Source organism: Pseudoliparis swirei, chromosome 8, assembly GCF_029220125.1.
Source record: "Pseudoliparis swirei isolate HS2019 ecotype Mariana Trench chromosome 8, NWPU_hadal_v1, whole genome shotgun sequence".
NCBI classification, from domain to species: domain Eukaryota; kingdom Metazoa; phylum Chordata; class Actinopteri; order Perciformes; family Liparidae; genus Pseudoliparis; species Pseudoliparis swirei.
Window position 1 is genome coordinate 6802961 of NC_079395.1, and position 21916 is coordinate 6824876.

The 21916-nt window shown below is 41.8% G+C and overlaps 1 protein-coding gene across 3 annotated transcripts in view; it reads right to left on the reverse strand.

Moving 5' to 3' along the window:
• LOC130198584 (RNA-binding Raly-like protein) overlaps positions 1-21916 on the reverse strand; it is a 40709-nt gene that overhangs the window by 1233 nt on the left and 17560 nt on the right. The window contains exons 3-8 of one of the 3 annotated variants that reach the window (XM_056421806.1): positions 10812-10887; positions 8657-8704; positions 7723-7910; positions 6365-6478; positions 6018-6175; positions 5395-5432 (exon numbers count right to left, since the gene is read on the reverse strand). In XM_056421806.1, the coding sequence (XP_056277781.1) occupies positions 5400-5432; positions 6018-6175; positions 6365-6478; positions 7723-7910; positions 8657-8704; positions 10812-10887 (617 nt within the window). In that variant the 3' untranslated portion in view covers positions 5395-5399. Of the gene's footprint in view, positions 1-5394; positions 5433-5570; positions 6176-6364; positions 6479-7722; positions 7911-8656; positions 8705-10811; positions 10888-21916 lie in introns of those variants that run through there. The other 2 variants (XM_056421804.1, XM_056421805.1) reach the window with 2 other exon arrangements.

Sequence of the window (21916 nt, forward strand, 5' to 3'; positions counted from 1 at the left end):
GTCGGAAAAGGTGTGTTTTCAGTCTCCGACGGAAGATGTAGAGACTTTCTGCTGTCCTGATGTCAGTGGGGAGCCCGTCCCACCACTGAGGAGCCAGGACAGCAAACAGTCTGGATTTCGGTGATTAGCTCGAGGTGCAGTAGACACAAGTAGATTGGCTGTTGCAGAGCGAGCTGAGCGGTGTGACCATATCCCGGATGTAGACGGGCCCGATCCGTCTAGAAGCACACACGCCAGGACCAGTGTTTTGAAGCGGATGCGAGCAGCCACCGGTAACCAGTGGAGAGAGCGGAGGAGCGGAGTGGTGTGGGTGAATTTCGGGAGGCTGAAGACCAGTCGAGCTGCTGCATTCTGGATGAGCTGCAGGGGTCGGATGGCCTTAGCAGGTAGACCAGCCAGGAGGGAGTTGCAGTAGTCGAGGCGTGAAATGACCAGAGCCTGTGTCGCCTTCTGAGTAAGAAGAGGACGTATTCTCCTGATGTTGTGCAGCATGTACCTACAGGAACGCGTCGTCGCAGTGATGTTGGCCGTCAGGAGAGTTGACTGTCGAGTGTCACCCCGAGGTTCCTGGCAGTCCGGGTAGGGGCCAACACAGAGCTGTTGAAGGTGATAGTCAGGTCGTGGGTGGGGGAGCCTTTCCTGGAAGGAATAGTAGCTCAGTCTTGTCAGGGTTGATCTTCAGGTGGTGAGCAGACATCCACTGAGAGATGTCAGTCAGACAGGCAGAGATTCGTGCCGCCACCTGTGTTTCGGACGGTGGAAACGAGAAGATCAGTTGGGTGTCATCAGCATAGCTATGGTAGGAGAAGCCATGCGAACGAATGACAGAGCCGAGAGAATTTGTATACAGAGAGAAGAGGAGGGGACCCAGGACGGAGCCTTGAGGAACCCCAGTAGTGAGAGGACAAGGATCAGACACAGATCCTCTCCAAGTTACCCGGTAGGTGCGGTCTTTAAGGTAGGAAGAGAAAAGAGCGAGTGCAGTGCCTGAGATCCCCAGGTCCTGAAGAGAAGAGATCAGGATCTGGTGGTTCACGGTGTCAAATGCTGCAGAAAGGTCGAGAAGGATAAGGACAGAGGAGAGAGGCTGCTCTAGCAGTGTGAAGCTGCTCAGAGACAGCAAGGAGGGCCGTCTCTGTCGAGTGGCCGGCCTTGAATCCAGACTGGTGAGGGTCAAGAAGGTTGTTACTGTGGAGATAGGAGGACACTTGGCTCAAGATAGCTCGCTCCAGAGTTTTGGAGAGAAAAGGAAGAAGAGAGACCGGTCTGTAGTTGCTGACTTCAGACGGGTCGAGCGTGGGTTTCTTCAGGAGAGGGTTGACTCTCGCCTCCTTCAGAGAGTTAGGAAACAGCCAGTTGAGAGGGAGCTGTTAATAAGATGGGTGAGCGGTCATAAGGTCAGGAGCAATAGCCTGGAGAATGTGGGACGGGGTCAAGGGCACAGGTGGTCGGTCGGGCGGAGGTCACCAAGCTAAGAACTTGATTGGGAGACAAGGGGGTGAAAGAGGAAAGAGAGGGGGATGAAGAAGTTAGTGTTGGTGAGGTGATAGAAGATGGATTTGTAAAGGAGGAGCGTATGTCGTCTATCTTGTTTGTAAAGTAGTCGACAAAGTGGCAGAAGGGTGGAAGGAGGAGGGGCCAGGGGGATCAAGGAGGTTGGAAAAGATAGAGAAGAGTTTTTGGGGTTAGAGAAGGAAGACTGAATTTTGGTCAGGTAGAACGAGCTTTTGGCTGCAGAGATAGAGGAAGAGAAGGAGGAGAGGAGAGATTGATAGAAGAGCAAGTCTTCCGCTTGATTCGATTCGCCATTTTCTTTCCGCCGCTTAGGGTGGCTCTCTCGGCGCTTGACGTCCGACAACCACGGAGCCGGAGAGGATTTCAACCGGTCGTGTCTTAAAAGGACAAAGAGAATCAAGAGATGAAGACAGGGAAGAGAGGAGAGTGTCTGCGGCAGAGTTAGGATGCATGAGTGAGAAGCAGTCAGTTGAGGGAGAGCAGATAGGACAGAGGAGGCCAGAGAGGAGGGGCAGAGGGTGCGAATGTTGCGGCGTACAGGTGCAGAGTCTGTAGATATGGGTGGGTTGTCAGTACCAGAGAGCGAGAGAGAGTAAGAGATGAAGAAGTGGTCAGAGACATGGAGAGGAGTCACAGTGAGGTTAGAGGTAGAGCAGTTTCTTGTGAAAATGTAGTCAAGGTGGTTGCCGGCTTTGTGAGTAGGAGGGGAGGGACTGAGTGAGAGGTTAAAGGAAGACAGTAAGAGTAAGAGATCACATGACTTCTCTGTCTGGATGTTAAAGTCACCCAGAAGGATGAGCGGGGGGCCGTGTTTTCGATAGGACGACGTCTAGCTCGTCCAAGAAATCTCCCAAAGAACCAGGGGGACGGTAGAGAACAACAATGTGAAGTTGAACCGGATGAGTAACGGTCACCGCATGAAACTCAAAAGTCAGTGGGATAAAGAGTGGAAGCGGGTAGGGACAGAAACACCATGTGGGTGAGATGAGTAAACCTGTACCTCCACCCTGACCAGAGGGTCTGGGTGTGTGGCTAAAGGAGAAGGCAGAGGAGAGAGCAGCCGGGGTAGACGTGTTGTCTGCTGTGATCCAGGTCTCAGTGAGAGCCAGGAAGTCAAGCGACTGCTCCACAGCAAAGCCAGAGATGAAGTCGGCCTTGCGGTTGGCTGACTGACAGTTCCAGAGGCCTCCTGTGACCAGGTGCTGGGTGTGAGTAGAACGGGTAGGAAGGATAACACAGGAGGGGTTCTGGTACATGAATGAGCGAGTCCTATAGTAACTACGAGTAGAGATACGCACAGGTATGGAAAAGACACACATATTTAAAAAATGGGAAATACTCAGCCACCCCGAAGACTCCAGCGGAAGACTCCTATGTCTTTGTCCTCCGAGTCTTGACTCCAACGGAAGACTCCTATGTCTTTGTCCTCCGAGTCTTGACTCCAACGGAAGACTCCTATGTCTTTGTCCTCCGAGTCTTGACTCCAACGGAAGACTCCTATGTCTTTGTCCTCCGAGTCTTGACTCCAACGGAAGACTCCTATGTCTTTGTCCTCCGAGTCTTGACTCCAACGGAAGACTTCTATGTCTTTGTCCTCCGAGTCTTGACTCCAACGGAAGACTCCTATGTCTTTGTCCTCCGAGTCTTCGTCCGATGAGTCACGCTGGCTTTGTCCAGCTGGAAAAAAAACCCCCACGTTATGAGCCCAAGTGTAGTGCCAATTACCTCCAGCCGTTGACACCGCCCTTGGCTTTTGGTATTCAAATGACACTCAATAGAAACCAGGTGACGATCGTCATTCAATCAGTGAAGATTCAGGTGTCGGAACACAGGACACACCTCTCTACCAAAACAACTCCTTAAAACAGGACAGACTAACAATCTAGCAGCTTTAAACAACAAATACAACAGTAACTTTAGCAGATAAAACTAGTTTAAAGAAGATACTTAGCAGGATCCAAGTAGTCAGTAGTCTCGCCTCACAGGTAGAAAATGCACACTGCAGACTTGGCCCGGAGATCTTTTAAAGACACTCAGCCAGCCACGTTGACACCGCCCTTGGCTTTTGGTATTCAAATGACACTCAATAGAAACCAGGTGACGATCGTCGTCCAATCAGTGAAGATTCAGGTGTCGGAACACAGGACACACCTCTCTACCAAAACAACTCCTTAAAACAGGACAGACTAACAATCTAGCAGCTTTAAACAACAAATACAACAGTAACTTTAGCAGATAAAACTAGTTTAAAGAAGATACTTAGCAGGATCCAAGTAGTCAGTAGTCTCGCCTCACAGGTAGAAAATGCACACTGCAGACTTGGCCCCGGAGATCTTTTAAAGACACTCAGCCAGCCACGTTGACACCGCCTTGGCTTTTGGTATTCAAATGACACTCAATAGAAACCAGGTGACGATCGTCGTCCAATCAGTGAAGATTCAGGTGTCGGAACACAGGACACACCTCTCTACCAAAACAACTCCTTAAAACAGGACAGACTAACAATCTAGCAGCTTTAAACAACAAATACAACAGTAACTTTAGCAGATAAAACTAGTTTAAAGAAGATACTTAGCAGGATCCAAGTAGTCAGTAGTCTCGCCTCACAGGTAGAAAATGCACACTGCAGACTTGGTCCCGGAGATCTTTTAAAGACACTCAGCCAGCCACGTTGACACCGCCCTTGGCTTTTGGTATTCAAATGACACTCAATAGAAACCAGGTGACGATCGTCGTCAATCAGTGAAGATTCAGGTGTCGGAACACAGGACACACCTCTCTACCAAAACAACTCCTTAAAACAGGACAGACTAACAATCTAGCAGCTTTAAACAACAAATACAACAGTAACTTTAGCAGATAAAACTAGTTTAAAGAAGATACTTAGCAGGATCCAAGTAGTCAGTAGTCTCGCCTCACAGGTAGAAAATGCACACTGCAGACTTGGCCCGGAGATCTTTTAAAGACACTCAGCCAGCCACGTTGACACCGCCCTTGGCTTTTGGTATTCAAATGACACTCAATAGAAACCAGGTGACGATCGTCGTCCAATCAGTGAAGATTCAGGTGTCGGAACACAGGACACACCTCTCTACCAAAACAACTCCTTAAAACAGGACAGACTAACAATCTAGCAGCTTTAAACAACAAATACAACAGTAACTTTAGCAGATAAAACTAGTTTAAAGAAGATACTTAGCAGGATCCAAGTAGTCAGTAGTCTCGCCTCACAGGTAGAAAATGCACACTGCAGACTTGGCCCGGAGATCTTTTAAAGACACTCAGCCAGCCACGTTGACACCGCCCCTTGGCTTTTGGTATTCAAATGACACTCAATAGAAACCAGGTGACGATCGCTCGTCCAATCAGTGAAGATTCAGGTGTCGGAACACAGGACACACCTCTCTACCAAAACAACTCCTTAAAACAGGACAGACTAACAATCTAGCAGCTTTAAACAACAAATACAACAGTAACTTTAGCAGATAAAACTAGTTTAAAGAAGATACTTAGCAGGATCCAAGTAGTCAGTAGTCTCGCCTCATATAAAGAAAATCAGGGGATTTAGATGTCGTCTGACAGAAACTGCGGCCGAGACGGAGTCGTATCTCTGCGGCTGTTCAAACTGTCATCAGTGACTTACTTACGCACCCAGACGGAAAGAATGACAGGCCATTTAAAGACGGAGTGAGCGGCGTTGCTGTGCTTCAAAGTGGGAAATAATCCGAAGATCTTTATTCAGCATCGCTGCTGCTGCTGATTACAAGTGGCTTGGCACTGAAAAGGGGTTCTGTGGTCCATACGCTGTTAAAAGTCTGTTCAAAAAAATTCCATATAAATAATGAAGTATTCCCTTTTAAGCAGAGATCAAACACTGACCTTACTCAGTTGTCAATGTCCGATATGTGGTTCTCTATCTGCGATTAAAAGAAGAAAAACACCAATAGAGATATCAGTGAGATAAACATCCATTCTTATAAATTGCCCTTCTTCAATTTCCAATAATTTTAAATGAAACAATTAATTTGTGTGTATTGTTTATTATGTCACATTGATCAGGTACCAATGGCAAAATATCAGAATAAAAGTATTTAGAGCTTTAAAAGTAAAACAAACAAGTAAAAAACACAACTATAGAGTTAGTTTATTCTGCGGCAATACATTGATCAGTTTTCATATTTTTACACAATAAATAAGGACACACAAATTTATAGAAACACCGAAAGAGGAAACTTTAAGAAAAAGTAAGTTAATTATTCTCTCATACATTCAGCTACATTTCATCAGAAATTACAGAGTTGGGTGAGTAACTTGGTTTCCAGGTCGTGCACAACATTATATATTTTTTGAATGCTTTCATGAGCATACGTTAGTTTTCCCACGGCCAGACATCTTGAGAGGCTATTCAGCTCAGGCTTGAGGATCTATTCTCATTATATGCAAGAAAACATCTTTTTTTTTCACTCCTATTGAGACCGCAAACGTCTACTTGACCTGCTCACCATGTCGCTGGCACCTTCGTCTTCAAAGTCATCTTCTCCGCCGTCCGTCATCTCTCCTGCTTCAACCTCGGCGGTCCCCTCCGCCTCCTCTCCACCCGAGTGGTCTGTTGTGTCACCATGGAGACGCTCACACATCTCCTCTTGTTTCCTCTGCATGTCTGCAAAATGAGAGACTTTCCGTTAACATTAGAGCGCAGCACATCTTGTTTTTCCAAATAGAATGATGTCTTTCAGACAAGCCACTGTATAAAGCTTGAGTCGTTTTTAGTTTCACTTGGGGTGCGTCTTTCATTTCCACGTCTACATATGCACGCTCCTCCAGCGGACTCCCCTCTGTCGACTCTCACCGCCGTCAGAGCGATGTTGCCTCTCAATCCTATCCAGCCTTCCAAGCAGCGAGTCGATCTTGGTCTTGATCTGCGACAGCTCCTTCTTGATTGTTAGGAGCTGGTCCGTCTTCACTGTGAGCGTACATTAAAAGAGTTAAAAAAGCAGAATTAATGTGATGTTTGACGACGAGATGGACACGGACACAACAGCTACTGCGCTGCTCATACACGTTTCAGCAGCCAACTTCGTTGCCAGAAATGTAACGGAGGCACAATCGTGAAAGGGCGTTCGAATGGATGCCAAAGTTAATTATATATTCTACGGCGTTGCATTATGAGGAGAATACTGATTAGTAAGAGAGAGATTACGAGCAGTGCAAAGGCAAGTGTCAAACAATTAAAGGAAAATTAAGGTTTCATACAATCTGGATCTTATTTTTCATTCTTATCAGTAATAATAACAATCTTCACCAACTTCAAATAAGTTGATTAAAAACAAAGACTTCCAAATGAGTCAAATTCATCAATTTCCTGCATCTTTGACTTTCCTGATAAAATATAATTAAAGTCTACTCAGTGATTCACAGCTGATTAAATTCAAACAGAATTAAGTCAAATGTAATTAATACATTTTGACATTTCTTGGATTCAGCTCAATGTTATTCACATAGCCTTTTCTATTCTTCTTCTTATTTTTATTCAGTAGATATTATTTAACACAGTTTTTACAGTGTACTTAATTATTATTTATAATATGCTCATTCACTTTTGTCGCAGCCGGTCGGTCCATTTAGAGACAGAGCCAGGCAGGCCCCCTGTTTTCAGTCTTTGTGCTAAGCTAAGCTAACCGACTGCATCTTTACAGACACACATGGTCAATGCTGCCAACTGTTAAACAATCTGTCTCTTCTTTAGCTGCTAAATGCTTCACTTTGACCAGGAGCTTCCATTTGGTGCAGTCGGTAGTGCACTGTGGGTTTTTAGAGCCTTTTCGCTAAAAACAGCTGCCTCCTACCACCAAAAAATGATCCTCCGAGAGCCGTGCAGCTAAACAATTATCTAAAGGACTCAGAAACGCTACATGGAGCGGAGGAGAGCGACATGGTCAGGATAGACTCTGTGATGGGTTTTTCCTTCTATTTTCATTTATCTTAAAGGCATAATTAAAAAAATAATAATCAATTGATAAATAAAATGAATTGTGATCCTAAACCTGTCTGATTGCACTGCTGCTAAAGCGTTTTTTTCAAAGTTTTTAGACCTCAAGAATCACGTTGTTGAGTACATTCTTATCAGAACATGGAAAGGACAAAACAGAAATAACTAAGTTGTAAAAAGCTTGAGGAACAGAACAAAAAGTGACAGAGACAACATACGTTTAGGGACTGCAACGGAAGAGCCGGCATTGTGCGCTCGGGAGGAAGAAGAGGAGGAGGAGGAGGAACAGGCCCCGACTGGAAAGGAGGATTTGGCTCTGCGTGTGGACGGGACGACTAGCCGCGAACGTTTGATGGGGATCACAGCACGGGTCGGGGGCACGACGCGACCGTGGTACTCAAAGAGTCTGAAGACACATGAGGAGTAAAGTTGCAGCAATCTTCAAGCAATATAAATGTTACAAAAGAAATTACAGTGCAGACAAACTAATCTTTTCAAATGCAAGGAGAAGCATTTCTCGATTTATTATGGCCATTGACCAGCGATGAAGTCCCTTCCATGTTGTCTGGATGTTTGTTACTCCGGCAACAAGAAGCACTTACGAAGCCCCTCACAGACATGCTGCACACGATGTTTGAATGATGGAAGCACAGATTGAACCTCGCAGACGTTCACTCACATCTTGTTCCCACTTGCCTACGACACATTAAATTGCCAAAATAGCAATAATGAGTCAAAGCTGAAGGATTCAACTCTCATCAGGGAAGAGGAAGTAAACAAGCCAATGAAAATGTCAGGAAGATACATTCTCTGCCTTGCCAGCGCAAATGATCAGCCTGGGGACTATGTGACATTCAGGACTCGTCTATGCGGATAAAAGCATCATTAGCAATTCCAACAGAAAGGATTAAAAACCTCCCGAATATGACATTCATTATGCCTATGATAATGTAGTTACTTTGCCTTTCATTAGAAATGGGACTATTCGGTACAAAACTCATCTTTATCTTAGGAGCCGTTTCTGAAAAGAGGAGAAAGGAGGCCGAACAGTGAAGGGAAAAATATCAGGAGAACGGGGATTGGAAAAACAATGTGGGGAGGAACGTGACCATTCAGCCAAACGGTGCTGATATTTACCACCTTTCTACATACCTGCTGTAGAAATCGTCTCTGTAGTAGTCATAGTCAAACTCATAGCCACTGTGAAGATAAAACATAGGTGTTAAGTTTCCTGTTATTTAATTAATTTGTCATTAGTATTGTGTATTGTGTATGCATATATGTTGTATATATACATATATATTTTATTTTATATTTTACTTGGTATACTTCTTGTATATATCAATATCTTTCATCCCTGTTTTTTATCTTTTGTTTTATATTTAATTTTTTATTCTTGTGTGTTTAGTTTCTTGGTGCTGCTACTGTTACGACAAATTTCCCCTTGGGGATGAATAAAGTATATATCTATCTATCTATCTATCTTAAATGTATTAAAGTGCAGATTTATATTAAATATGGCGATAAGTGGCACCGCCTGACAATAATAGTAAACGTTATCGAGAGACCTGGCTAACGTTAGCCCTACTGAATATCATTAAATAGAATTTCTCAGTTTGATGGTTTGGTTAGTTATTGATAAAAACATGCTCTATTACAATAATTAGATATGTAGGTTACTTCAGAGTTCAGTGGCGTTATTCTTTCCTTTTTTAAATATATATTCTTCAGCTGAGAGAAAGAACAGTCTTTATGCTACGTTAAGCTAACCACCTGCCAAGATGTCATTTGTAGCTACACTTCAGTTTCTGCACAGATTTGGTAAACAAGATTTAAGCTTAAAAGTCGCTGGTAAACAACAGTGTTTACCTTCAGACGCAGCCAGGCTAGTCTCCAGTCTCTGTGCTTAGCTAAGCTCACAAGCTGCTGAGTGTAGTTTCACATTTACATTACAGACATGAGTCACTAATCTCTTCTAATTCTGCCAGAAAATGATTAAATGTATTTCTTAAAATGTACAAATATACAGCAAGCAATAGCTGATTATCTTAGCCTTAGCATACAGACTGAGAACAGGGGGCACAGCTAGGCTGGCTCTGTAACTTCAGTCGTTTCTCTGGCACCAAACTCCACATAAAGCCAGAACAATGTAATGTTTACACAGTTTACGCACGGATTAAATAAACAAGACATAATGAAACATGTTCATTAACTTTAGAGGGGCAGGTACACTCAAAGAAATGACTCATTGGATGAACTCAATTAAATTGTTGGCAGGTTTTCCATCCAATAATTATATGCAACTCCAACTCAAATTTAGCACATCAGTGCAATAAAATGTAATTAAGTTAGTCCAACTCATTTGTATCAATTACATCTAAAATAAAATAACGATATTCATTAAAGTAATTTAATTTGTGTTTGTCCAACTCAAAATATAAACTAACTAACTAAAAAAATATGCAAACTCCACACAGAAGGAACGCCCCGACTGGGAATTGAACCCACGGCCCTCTGGCTTTGAGGCGACAGTGCTAGCCACTTCACCACCGTACAGCCATGAAAGTGTCTTCACCTCATGCAAACAACTGATTTTCAGCTGGCGCATGCGCAAAGGGTAGTCCTTAATGAAACACATTTATTTTGAGTTGATATGCGTACCATCTAACCTAAATAAATCTAATAAATGAAAGTATTCATACATTTTGTGTTACACCCATTAAATATAAATATCTATTTTTGTAATTGATTTATTTAAATGTATCAAACAATATTTAAATGTGTCACCTCGAAGAAGGGCTTGAATCATTTTTGTGAGTGTAACCTAAATAAATCTAATAAATGCAAGTATTCCTACATTTTGTGTTACACCCATTCAATATAAATATCTTCGTTTTGTAATTGATTTATTTAAATGTATCAAACAATATTTAAATGTGTCACCTCTAAGAAGGGCTTGAATCGTTTTTTTGAGTGTAGGAGCGAACAGCTAGCCTGCCGTTTTAACAAAATCCATCCGTTTCCTGCCTAATGCTAAGCACAACATCTCCGGCTTCATATTTAGTGTACAGACACAAGTGATATCAATTATCTCATTTCACCAAAATTCCTTTAAAAGCCCAAATGGGACACTACAATGTCGAGAATGAGTGAATGTGTAATAACAGACACTGATAGCAGTTAGGAAATTGGCTGTTCCTGCTGAAGCACCCGACCAGACAGCAGAATATAGATACGCAGGGGAAAGTAGGTCAGCCAAGCAATATCCGAACTGCAAAATAAAACACATATATAGTTTCCCACAGACCTGTAGAGGGACGACAGAGGCCTCTTGGAGCCTATCTTAGGCCTGTATGGTTTTGGCTCTCCTGCCATGTTGATATCTGAAAGCAAAATGAGAAACGATGTCATGACATGACACAGTAGCGCCCTATAATACACATAAATCATTCTAAATATAGGTTAATAAATAAAAAAATAGAGAGAGAATGAAATCCGGTGTAAAATAAGGGCGTAGAATGAATGTTTTTAACACCTATGAACATGCATTGTTTTGCACATTGTGTATTTTCATGTGTCGTCATGAATGTAAAATGTAACAATGTTATACATGTATGTTAACGATATCAATGATACTACTGTTGAAATTAGGTTAGCAAATTACCGCTCGTGAAATGCTTGCCGGTTACAAGGACATGTCAACGTGTTCATTATACCAAATCTCCAAAATGTGAAAGGGCTCGAGCATGAATGTGCATGATCCTATTGTTTAGAGATTAGTATTCTACTATGCATTCACATTGTTGGAGGGGCTTTGGGAACAAAAATAGGCACATTATTCAAATCTGCTGCATGGTCTGCAGTGATGAGCCTTTTTCCCTATTATCTGACATGAAAAAAGGAAAACATTATTTTATTGATAAATAAAGATAATCCATGCCAGATTAATCTCTAATGAAAATATGAGTTAGCTGTGCCATTTTGTGTCCTATATGTTTGAACTGAATACCAGGGAATCAGTCTACAATCAAATCTCTATCTTATCTTTTCAGACACGAATAACAATCTTGTTTAGAGCTTGACCGCCACACAATTGTTTTCGACACCATTATTCATTTTGAAGTGAAATAATCAGTATCCAATCTTTGAGAGACAAGGAACATCGTTAATTAGAGGCAAAGAGATAAAGATTAGAGCGTCGCTGACAATCCTTCGAGGGCTGATTTCCTCTAAATCTCAGAAACATCGCACGGACTTAATGCTCACTTTCTTCTCGTCCCCTCTCTGGCAACCTCTTACATTTTATTTCCAAAATCTTGGAGTGAAAGATTTCATTTGGGCCTCCCTCAACTCAAAGCTGAATCTTTGCATTGCAGCCCTGCAGACTCAGAGTCGATGTTGTGAGACTGTGCCTTATAAACAATGCACGACATGACATCATCTCTTTATAACTTTTATCTTAACGTATAACTGTAATCAAAAGACTGAATCTGTCCGTTTCCTGTCTAATTCCGAGTTTACCATCTCGAGCTTAATATTAAGCATGCAGACTAGTTCATTAGTAATAAAGTTTTACAAATGTATAGATTGTTTTGTTGAAAGTATTTGTGAGTTGAAGCCCTGAAGCTGGCAGAGGGTTATGCCTGTCGGGCTCCGTGTGATGAGATTAACCAGGTGAATAAAAAATATAAAGCATTGATTCACTTAGTGATTTAACTTCAGTCACTGAAGCTTTCAGAGACACAAAGTTTCCAAACTTTTGAAGGGTTTGAAATGCCTTGAGACAACCGAGACATCGATTGTGTAAATAAGGACTGCAAGTGACGGTTTTGTTAAAAAATAAATACAAATAAAAAGACCCGTGGTAAAAAATGACAAAACAATTAAATCCCCTTAAAATGCATTGGCAGACTACCGTGGCTCTTCACATGGCGAGTCGTGATTGACAGACACTTCAAGCTGCCAAACTCAGCTCAGTCAGCCTCGAGTGCCACAAGGTCATACACAAAAAACACAAATATCAAACACTGACCGCGTGCACAAAAAGAGGCACACACCGACAGAGCCTTGTCTGATGGGATGACTCACCCATGACAGCTTCAAAAAAGTTGCACAGATAAAACTCGGCTTTGCATCAACCGCATTGGGGATCATACATCAGCAACTTTCATGACAGGAGCTGAAGGCGAGCCAGCTCGCAGAAAGTGTTACAGTCACACACACACACACACACAGTCTGTACTGTGGATTAACCATCGTGCTATGTTTGGAGCCCAGACTTTCCCTTCCTCTCTCGTTCTCTTTATTCCCTCCTCTCTCTCCCTAATGGACTAATGAATCTGGGATGTATCAGCCGCTCTCCGGTGCACGGGAACGTCTGTATCATTATCATTAGGCTCCAGGAAGACATGAGGAATGGTTCACATCGTTAAGTGTGCTCTCCTTTCTCTGGTCCCCCTGCTGGGGTCGTTAGAGAGAGAGCGAAGCACAGAAAAGCACTCTCCAAACGAACACCGCCAACCCCGCACACCCACGACCGACACACACTGAGCCTCTGATTGATGACAGCCATTATATTAATCATATACAAAAATGAAACAAATGTATGTGAGCTTGTGTGTGACTGACGGACTTGATTTCCTGTGTATCTTTTCAAATGTTGAGCCTGGAGATGGAGGAGATCGAGGCCGTGTTGCTAAGCAATAGCCAGTGAGGACTGGATTACTGTAAACTGTATGCAGCCTCACATTGAGGTGGAGAATAAAAGTTGCTTTCTGCTGAAGCCATTATGAGTGAGTCGGACGCTGCAAAAGGGCGACAGAGACAAATTTAAAAAGTACTCAGCCGCTGAAGAAAACACCAATCTTTGCAACCTGTCGACTCGGGAGGCTTTTAATGTTAAGAAAGGAACAGAGTGTATCATTGTGACTCATTGGTTTGTGGATTACAGTTAACTCAAATTAACTGAAAAAACACTATGAAAGGGACAAATCCTCAGAGTGGGTTTATGTCGAGAATAACTTAGTATCAAAATAATTATCAGTGGAAAGTTTCATGTTGGATAAAGAAAATAAAAAGGAACACATTTTTTAAAAAAGGTATAAACCTTAAATCTTCAGTCCTGGTCCCAGTGACACATGTTTACTGGTGGTGATGGCGAGTGCATTTTAATGCCACAGGACCGATACCAATGGTCCTCTGACTGAAATGCGTATGGACCACTGGGAATGGAAACAAGGCTCCTCCGTCATTCACATCGAGCTTACGGACTCGATCACGATCAAGTCTTCTTCAATACATTTAGGAGTCTTTAGGGCGGGCTCACTGTGATTGACAGGTCGTCGCCACGGCCAAAGCCGTATACGGCGGCTCTACGTGACTGCTCCTAGTTTAAAATCTGGTCACTCGGTTGCAAAAAACAACAACGGCTGTGTGCCAAGATGGCGACGGCTAAATTGGCAAACTCGAGGCTTCATGACGGCAGTCCACAAATCAATGGGTGACCTCACGATGACCACGTCCACTTCTTATATATTAGGCTATGCTTCATAAGTATATTCCACATCTTAAAGCTGCATTACTTGATCTTTTTTGGCTACTGTAAGCAAGTAAACCTTTCAGAAGAAAGGTTACACAGTGCTTCACAGTCACAGAAAAAGACAATAAAAAGCACTTCAATTAATAAATATTGAAATGAAGCCAAAGAAAAAGCGTTTTTTGGACCAAGAAAGCATCAACAGAAATCCTTTGAGAATATATTGGTCCAGGGATGAGCGTTTGTACTTGCCTTATTATGTTACAGATTTTCACAGTAAGAAGTTTAGTTTGCAAAATACACACTGAAAGGTCAGAGAGGTCAAAGGGGTGTTTTCATACCGCCTCCCCTCATCTTGTACAAGATAAGTCATAAATCGTCGTGGGTTTACCAGATTGGCTTTTAATTGAGCGTCTCCTTTGGCAAAGATGTGGCCGAGTTCAGGAACAGTAACTGAATCCTTTAAGACTACAATCAACCCCACCTCAGGGCACCTCTGACACCATTTAGGTTCATTCATATTAATCACACAGTGCTAAATTCCTTTTGAGTATCTTTTTTTCTGTAATAAAGAGACCCTTCGGCTCAGCTTGCCCTGGAGCTCTTTGTCTCTGGAGACGTGGACGAGTCATTATAACCGGACAAGCAGACAGCACTTTGAGTTCGTCCACAGGGATGAGCTTAGTTAAAAAAGGAAAACGCAGCAACATAACTGTTTAGCCCTTGTGCAGCTGAACTATAGGGTATTAGCACTTGACTGGGTTTATTCACAAGGGTAACAATACATTTCAAGAGACTGGGCCAAGCAACTTTCAACTTTGGTAATAGGGATAGAAGTTGGGAAGGCAGTGGTCGTCCATGTTAAACTACAGCCGACTCTCTGTCCAATTAAGACAGAAAAGGTAAGAGAGGTGGTGCTACTGCCTGAGAAACCTAAGACAGAATACATTACCTTCCTGCACTAATACTAAAACACAAACTTTGGCAGGCAGAGCATCGTTCCTGGCACAGAACAATCTCCGTAGACGCCGTTACACGGGAGCAGGTGAGCAGTATTTGATTAAGAGATTGCCCAGGCACCTGTGTGAATACAAATGAGCCACTAAGAGACATCCTGCATGACAGCAGCAGCAGATTCAATCTTGGCTGCGTTTTCGTGCCCCGTAAATCTGACAGGGAGGACTTGAACAATCTCTTCGCTCAGCTCAAGGGCAAAGGCAGTTTGGGCTTTTCATTACACCTGAGAGAGTGTTTCCTCAAGCAGAGCAGGGTGAGTGACAGGGTGAGGATGTACACACTGCGAGTGCATGTCTGGGTAGACGCACACACACACACACACACACACACACACAGTGTCTGTGCATTAACGTGTGTATGTGGACGGAATGACCTTCTGTTCACATTGTCTTAAAATATTGTTCTTACTGGTCAGAATGCCATTGCAGATTGAATTTTAATTCATACATTACAATGTATTTGCAGAAACAATTAATATTGTATTGATTAACATATTTAAGTTGGTTTTACAAAGATGGATCCAACGATGACAGAGCAAACTGAGAATCATATTTCAGATACATTTCTAAATTCATTCCTTGCACTGTTTAGTCCTCGACTATTTTAGCTAATCTGCAATGAATTCGTCGTAAATGAAGATAATTTTTAAAAACTAAAACAGAGTAGCCACTCTTTAACGCTCAGTGTCTGCGTGTTACAGGCTTATTTTCTGTATTGTGCAGTATTGAGCAACATATAAGCTCCAAAAGACAAATGGAGAACCCTAAATATGGTTCACGATAAAAAGCCTTCTTATGACAAAGATCCACAGAAGTGGTGAGTTTGCACAATGCCTTTAGAAAAAAAGTAACACAGCAGAGAGGAGTGAATCAGAAAGAAGGACACTTCTTACTCAAATATGACTAGAAAGGTGAGGTCCTGCTCCTTCTGGTGTCCCTCAATGGGTGTAACAGTTTAGCTCCACGCCTTCCTTTTTGTAATAGTTGTTTTCATCCTGTCACACCATCTCGTCAATCCAACTCCCCTCACCTGCCTCTGATCACCTCGTTAGTCCCTCATTCCCTTCACCTGGTCCTCACGCCCTTCTCACCTGCAGCCCATCCCCTCATTAGTCCCTCACTATTTAGCTCCCTCACTTCCACATGTCCTCTGACAGATTGTCTTGTGTTTTCGTGCCAAGTTCTCCAGCGTTATTAGAGTATATTCCTGACCTGCCTGCCCTGACCTCTGATTCTCTGCCCTGCCCCTTTTTGGACTGGTTTGCTTCGTCGACTGATCTCCCGGTTTTGACCCAGCTTGTTTCCGGCCAAAGACAGGAATCTTTGTTACTCCTGTCTGAGTCGTGCTTTTGGGTCCACACTAACAGCACCGTGACAATGGGAGCTAATTCAGAAAAAAAGACAAGTACAGTCGTCATCAGCAAAACACAAATAGTTTTAATTATACCATGAATGACACAGTTGTCAGTCGTGTCAGTTCAAAAGATAAAGTTGCCGTTTGTCATAGATCTGTAATGTTTAGTAAAGTGTGAACCCGATCAGTGAACTTCATCTCTCAGCTCTAAAAGCACGACACAAGCACAGCCGTCACCTCGGTGGCTGGCTAAGTCACTTTAAACCATTTCCAAGCACAAATGTAACGATATCTTACCTGATGTCTTTTATCCAGAGACTCTTTTTAATCAGCTGGGAAGCAAATGAACGAGCAAAAAACGTTCATTTGTACTTAACACAGGAACATATCTTTTAAATTGACATCTATCTTGTGTGTAATTCGGGGCGCAATTCACATGCTACCGACTCCTGTACATATTTTTCCCGAAAAAAAATCCCATGTGCGACTTCAACCAACGATACACTAATCAAAAAGAAGCCTGCTTCAAATGAAGTCCTAATGTCCTCAGTTGAGGTAAGAAAGCCTATGTCCACTACTTGAGGAATTATGACATCTTTAAATTCGAAAACACAATTCCACGGTTAATAACTTGTAAGAATGACAGAACAGAAATCTAAAACATACTTTGTTTAGCCTCGTCAAACTGAGATATCGTAAGTTAAAGTTCTCACTGATAAACTGCAGATATCGTTGAGTTACATGCACTGATCGAGAGTGTGTTACGTCCCAACTGATTCCACCAATCAGGATGAAGATCTGGAAGCTGAAACCAGTTCGTGTTGGAAGGCGACGTGATGAATTAATTGCCGTCCTTCCTTAATTAATTCCTTGCACTTTGCTCTTTTGGCAGCCCATACATTTGGCAGCCAGTCCCTGAGCTCCTGAGAATCTAATACAATTATTTTCATTAGCCCTGCTGAGCTCGGGTCCATTTTGGAGAGCCAGACGTTCATCTTTGTGTTGACTGTTGCTCAATATATCGCATTGGGAATACAAGCATTCGTGTGAATGTCATTCAGCGCAGCAGTAGAGAAGGTGAAATGTGTTCACGCCTGTGGTTCATCTCAACTTCGCCATGTGTTGATTTTTGCATTAAATCATGATGCGTATGTCGCCATAGATCAAGATAATTTAGTCTTTCATCTCTCCTGAGCGGTAACACACTTCTCCTCCTTGTCCTGTCTTTATGATGTAACTGTGTGTCTCTTAAGTGCAACGCTTAGGTGATTGATCATTGATTAATCGTTTAGTTGACCAACATAAAATGAATACACACACAAGAGGAATCACAACAGGTTTCACTGGTAAGAAAAAGAGGAAAAAACATGATCCTGTGCCTCAAAATTATGTTAATCAGATGCTCCTCCAATCTTGGTTTGTTTTTCCTTTTGTTGTTTTAAGTGTCAGACCGTTTAAAGATTATTCAAATGAAATAAGTGCCAAAAAAACCTTTCATTGGTTGAGCTGGTCACACAATACATTGTTTTACTTTAAGCGATCATAAGCCATTTAAAAAGGTTGGGAATTACTGATTTAGCCATTTCTTAATGTCAATGTGTGAGACACTCAGAGTTCAGGAGTCTTATGGGGGGGGGAAATTTGACTGGAGAAAGTTGGTAAGACGAAACAAGCACCGTTGGAAATCTCAAGGGATGCTTTCCCTGTTTTCTCACAGTTTATTCATCAAATGATTGATTTATTAATTGTGGAAAATAATAAGCCTCGAGTCCAGGGAGCCATGCTGTCACGCTACAGTAGGAAGAGCACAGGAGTAAACAATGTACATGAATGATGGCTGCATTAGTTTTAGGGTCCTGATCGAGTGTAGCAGGAATGAGCCCTAAAACCTGGAAATGAGTCAGCACTTCCGGTCCCCTCGTCTCTCAGGCGATGGGTTTAGCTGCCTGAAATATGGTCTGTGGTTGTGGACATTTTTACTTTTTATTCCATGGTATAGAACACATCAGTAAATATCCCTCTCGTAAATGTTGAAGTCTTAAAAAAGGCAGTGTGACTAAATGAGACCACTAAACCTTTAAACCGACTGGTCTTCACAGCCTCGTTGTGTATACTCACGCTCATGTGACCGCGGTGTCGTTCATCTTTAGCCTAATGTTAACTTTTTCTTCTGCGGATTGCATTCACGCTTAAAAAAAAAAACATTCATAAAATTTGTTTTCAGTCATGACGATTATCTTGTTGAACAAAACGTTTCAGTATCATAAACATTTTTTTGCCACAGACTTTATTTCGATACAAAGATTCCATAAGAACCAGCCGGGTGATGCTAACTTCCGGGGTTGGTCTACAAAAACAAGTCGTCCCTGCAGAACTCTGTGTGCGTGCTCCCTCACTGCCACGGCTTTCACTGTATTATTTTCTGTCAAAATGTCTGCTGTGAATAAGGCCTCTTGATAAATAATCAAATAAAATGGATAATTGTTGCAGCCTTGACTTTATGTATCTAAATAAACAATGATAAAAGGTTACCTGCAAAACACACGGGTTGCATAAATGTATTCTGATTATGAATCAGTAAATCCAGCTGTTAATTTACGAGAGATAAATTATTAATTTAACAATAGATCTGCCAACAGTGCAAAAATATATCTCCATCACTCTTATGTACACATGTGCACAGCTCACCTGGAGCTGCCAGGTGCAACCAACCACTGCAGCTCCAGGGCTTTGCTCAAAGGCACTTCTGCACTGAACACACACTCTGAACATCACAACACCACCACTTAAATATTTTAGTCTGCAGTAATCGAATTGATTAAAAATGAATGTTATGCGCCTTATGCAGCAATCCCCTGCCTGTGATCACATTTCTGAGAATTTATTTTTATTTTTTTACAAAATTCCTGCCAAAAAAAACACACAAAAACTGGACGAAAATAATTCTGAATTATCTGAATTGATGAAAGATTAACTTATTAGCCATGGCATTGTTTATCTAGCTTGATTAGCATCAGTCCCATAATTAAATCCACTTAATTATTAAAGCTACAGTGCAATATTTAAAAGGTGCATTTTAACATAAAATAAGATGTACACAAAAATGCTGACGCGTACTGAGCAACAGAAAGGCGGAGATGGAGATTTCAATCATGAAAACAATGCTAAGAAGCCTGCACAGAGTTTCTGTATTTTTTATCAATGTATAATTATCAGCAGGGAATGAACAGTGGTGGAAGAAGTACTCTGATCTCTTGAAGTAAAAGTAAAAGCAATACCACGATGAAAAAGAGGATCTTTAACAAGTGGAAGTGCTTCAAAATCTCACACAAGTAAAAAGGGTACAAAAAGCAAGTTACTAATAAGGCACAATAGCTCCACTCAACGTTTTACCTTTATCATTTGTATAATGTTCTTGCTTCATCAACATAATAATACCTATTTAATTAATTGATCATTTTGAATCTTGATCTGATACCTAACGTTATACATGTCAGATATACTGAATGTAGAAATGACAGTAGCCTACATATAATGGAAATACTCAAGTAAAGTACAAGTAGTATTTCAAATTAGTACAATATTTCAACATTAACTTCAGCGACATTTAATTGAAACTCCTTCGTCGCGAGGGATTGACGCCTCATACTCACATCTCAGGTTGCGACGCCTGCCTTTGTACATGGCCATGTCGACGCGGGGGGACACGGGCGACGGCTCTGCTGCGGTCGGGTAGACTTCGACTTCCTCTGCGCTCCCTAAAACAAGCCAGACTGCGCGAGCACCTCCAGCTCCAGACTCACAGCCGAGCCGCTTCGGACCAAACCATTTGTCGAACTATTCCAGGGGGAGCTCTTGCTTCAAAATACTCATCTCTCTCCTCCAAAGAGAGGAGTTGAATTAATAATCGCGTTTATTGTGGGTCTCTGTGAAGCAGTGATTGAGGAGTGAGGACATTAGAGCACGTTTTATGTCATACTTTATGGGTGTGATACATTCAGACTATTTTACTCCCCAAAAGACCCCCTTTTCCCTTAAATGCGAAATGTATGTGATTGGAAAGAAGCCGTTTAAAGTGAAGGAAGAGAATAAGGAAACATATCATGAAACTACTCGACTCTACAATATCTTGGCCAGGATATTAGCCCCAAATCCCCAACAAATAAGGCACTCACCAACCCACTCACAACAAAATGATTTTAAAAAAGGTCTTGGAAAATATAGTTTTAATTGGATTAATTTGTTCAGTGACCCATCAATTTAGTTGGAAATACAGAAACGTACTGGCCTTAGAGTACTCAAGCATATTGGGTGTAACATACTGGAATCAGCCTGTAAAATACCCATCACGTGTAGATGGCACTAACAATTACTTTTGTTATCAATTAATCAACCTTCTCAATTCATTGTTTGGTCTCCTAAATGTCCACTAGTGGAAAAGGTTACCATGATGGAAACGTCTTGAAATGCAAAAGGTCTTGTTTTACATTAGCACGTAAGCACACATGTTCATTATTCGTTTAAATATATATTCAATATTTATCTTTCAGCGCTCCATAAACTTCAGAGGGAAATATCTGTCTCTTTAGCTGCTAAATGTTCCACTCACCAGCTCGTCATTAACTTGGTGCAGGAGAAAGACGCAATGAGGGCAGTGAAAGTTGAGTTATAATTACATTATTACAATTTCAATGACTCATTTGGACCCATTGTTAATAGGAAATATTGGCTAGTGCACCAACAACGTTGTGAATATTGAATGAGTCCACTGGACACATATTTGTATGTGTATAATATGCATGTGCACATGCATATTATACACGTCATACAATTTGACAACTACACACATGTCAATGCATACCTGGTCATGTATAATACAAACATGCATATTCATATGCTCACAGTATCTTGTTTTTATCCAGGGTATTACTTTCTTTATTCAGATGTAAAGCAGGTGAAATGGGCTAAAAGTGTTGATATATTTTCTATTTATTTATTTAACCACACACAATGTTTATCTGTATTGTGTTCAATTATTTAAATGTTTTTCTTTTTCTTTATTGCTTTATTGACTTGATATACAAACAGAGTAAAGGGAACAAAAAAGACATTTAAAAAAAGATGGAGTTTCTCTCTCTCTCTTAGATGTACTTTTAAGTGGATGGTCAGTGGACCTAAGAGACAGACTGAAGACGCAGAGCATCTGGGGCTCTGCCTCCTGATTCCCCAGCTGTTGCCGGCTGTAGATGAAGCCTTGTAATTGTAATATCTAATTACACTGACAAGGGGTTTGCAGCTGTCCCACGCTGAGCCTGATGTCTTAATGGTCGCCCCGCTTCTTTGTTCCCGCTAAGAAAAGACCAGAAACTAAAAGCTGATGAGAGATGGAGGCCGAGTGTGACGGATTCATGGCTCTAGGACAGTCGCTTCAATCAAACGACAAATGTCCTCACTTTGACTTCTTCGGAGAAATAAAAAAAAATCATATCGGTTTCTATGATGTGGGT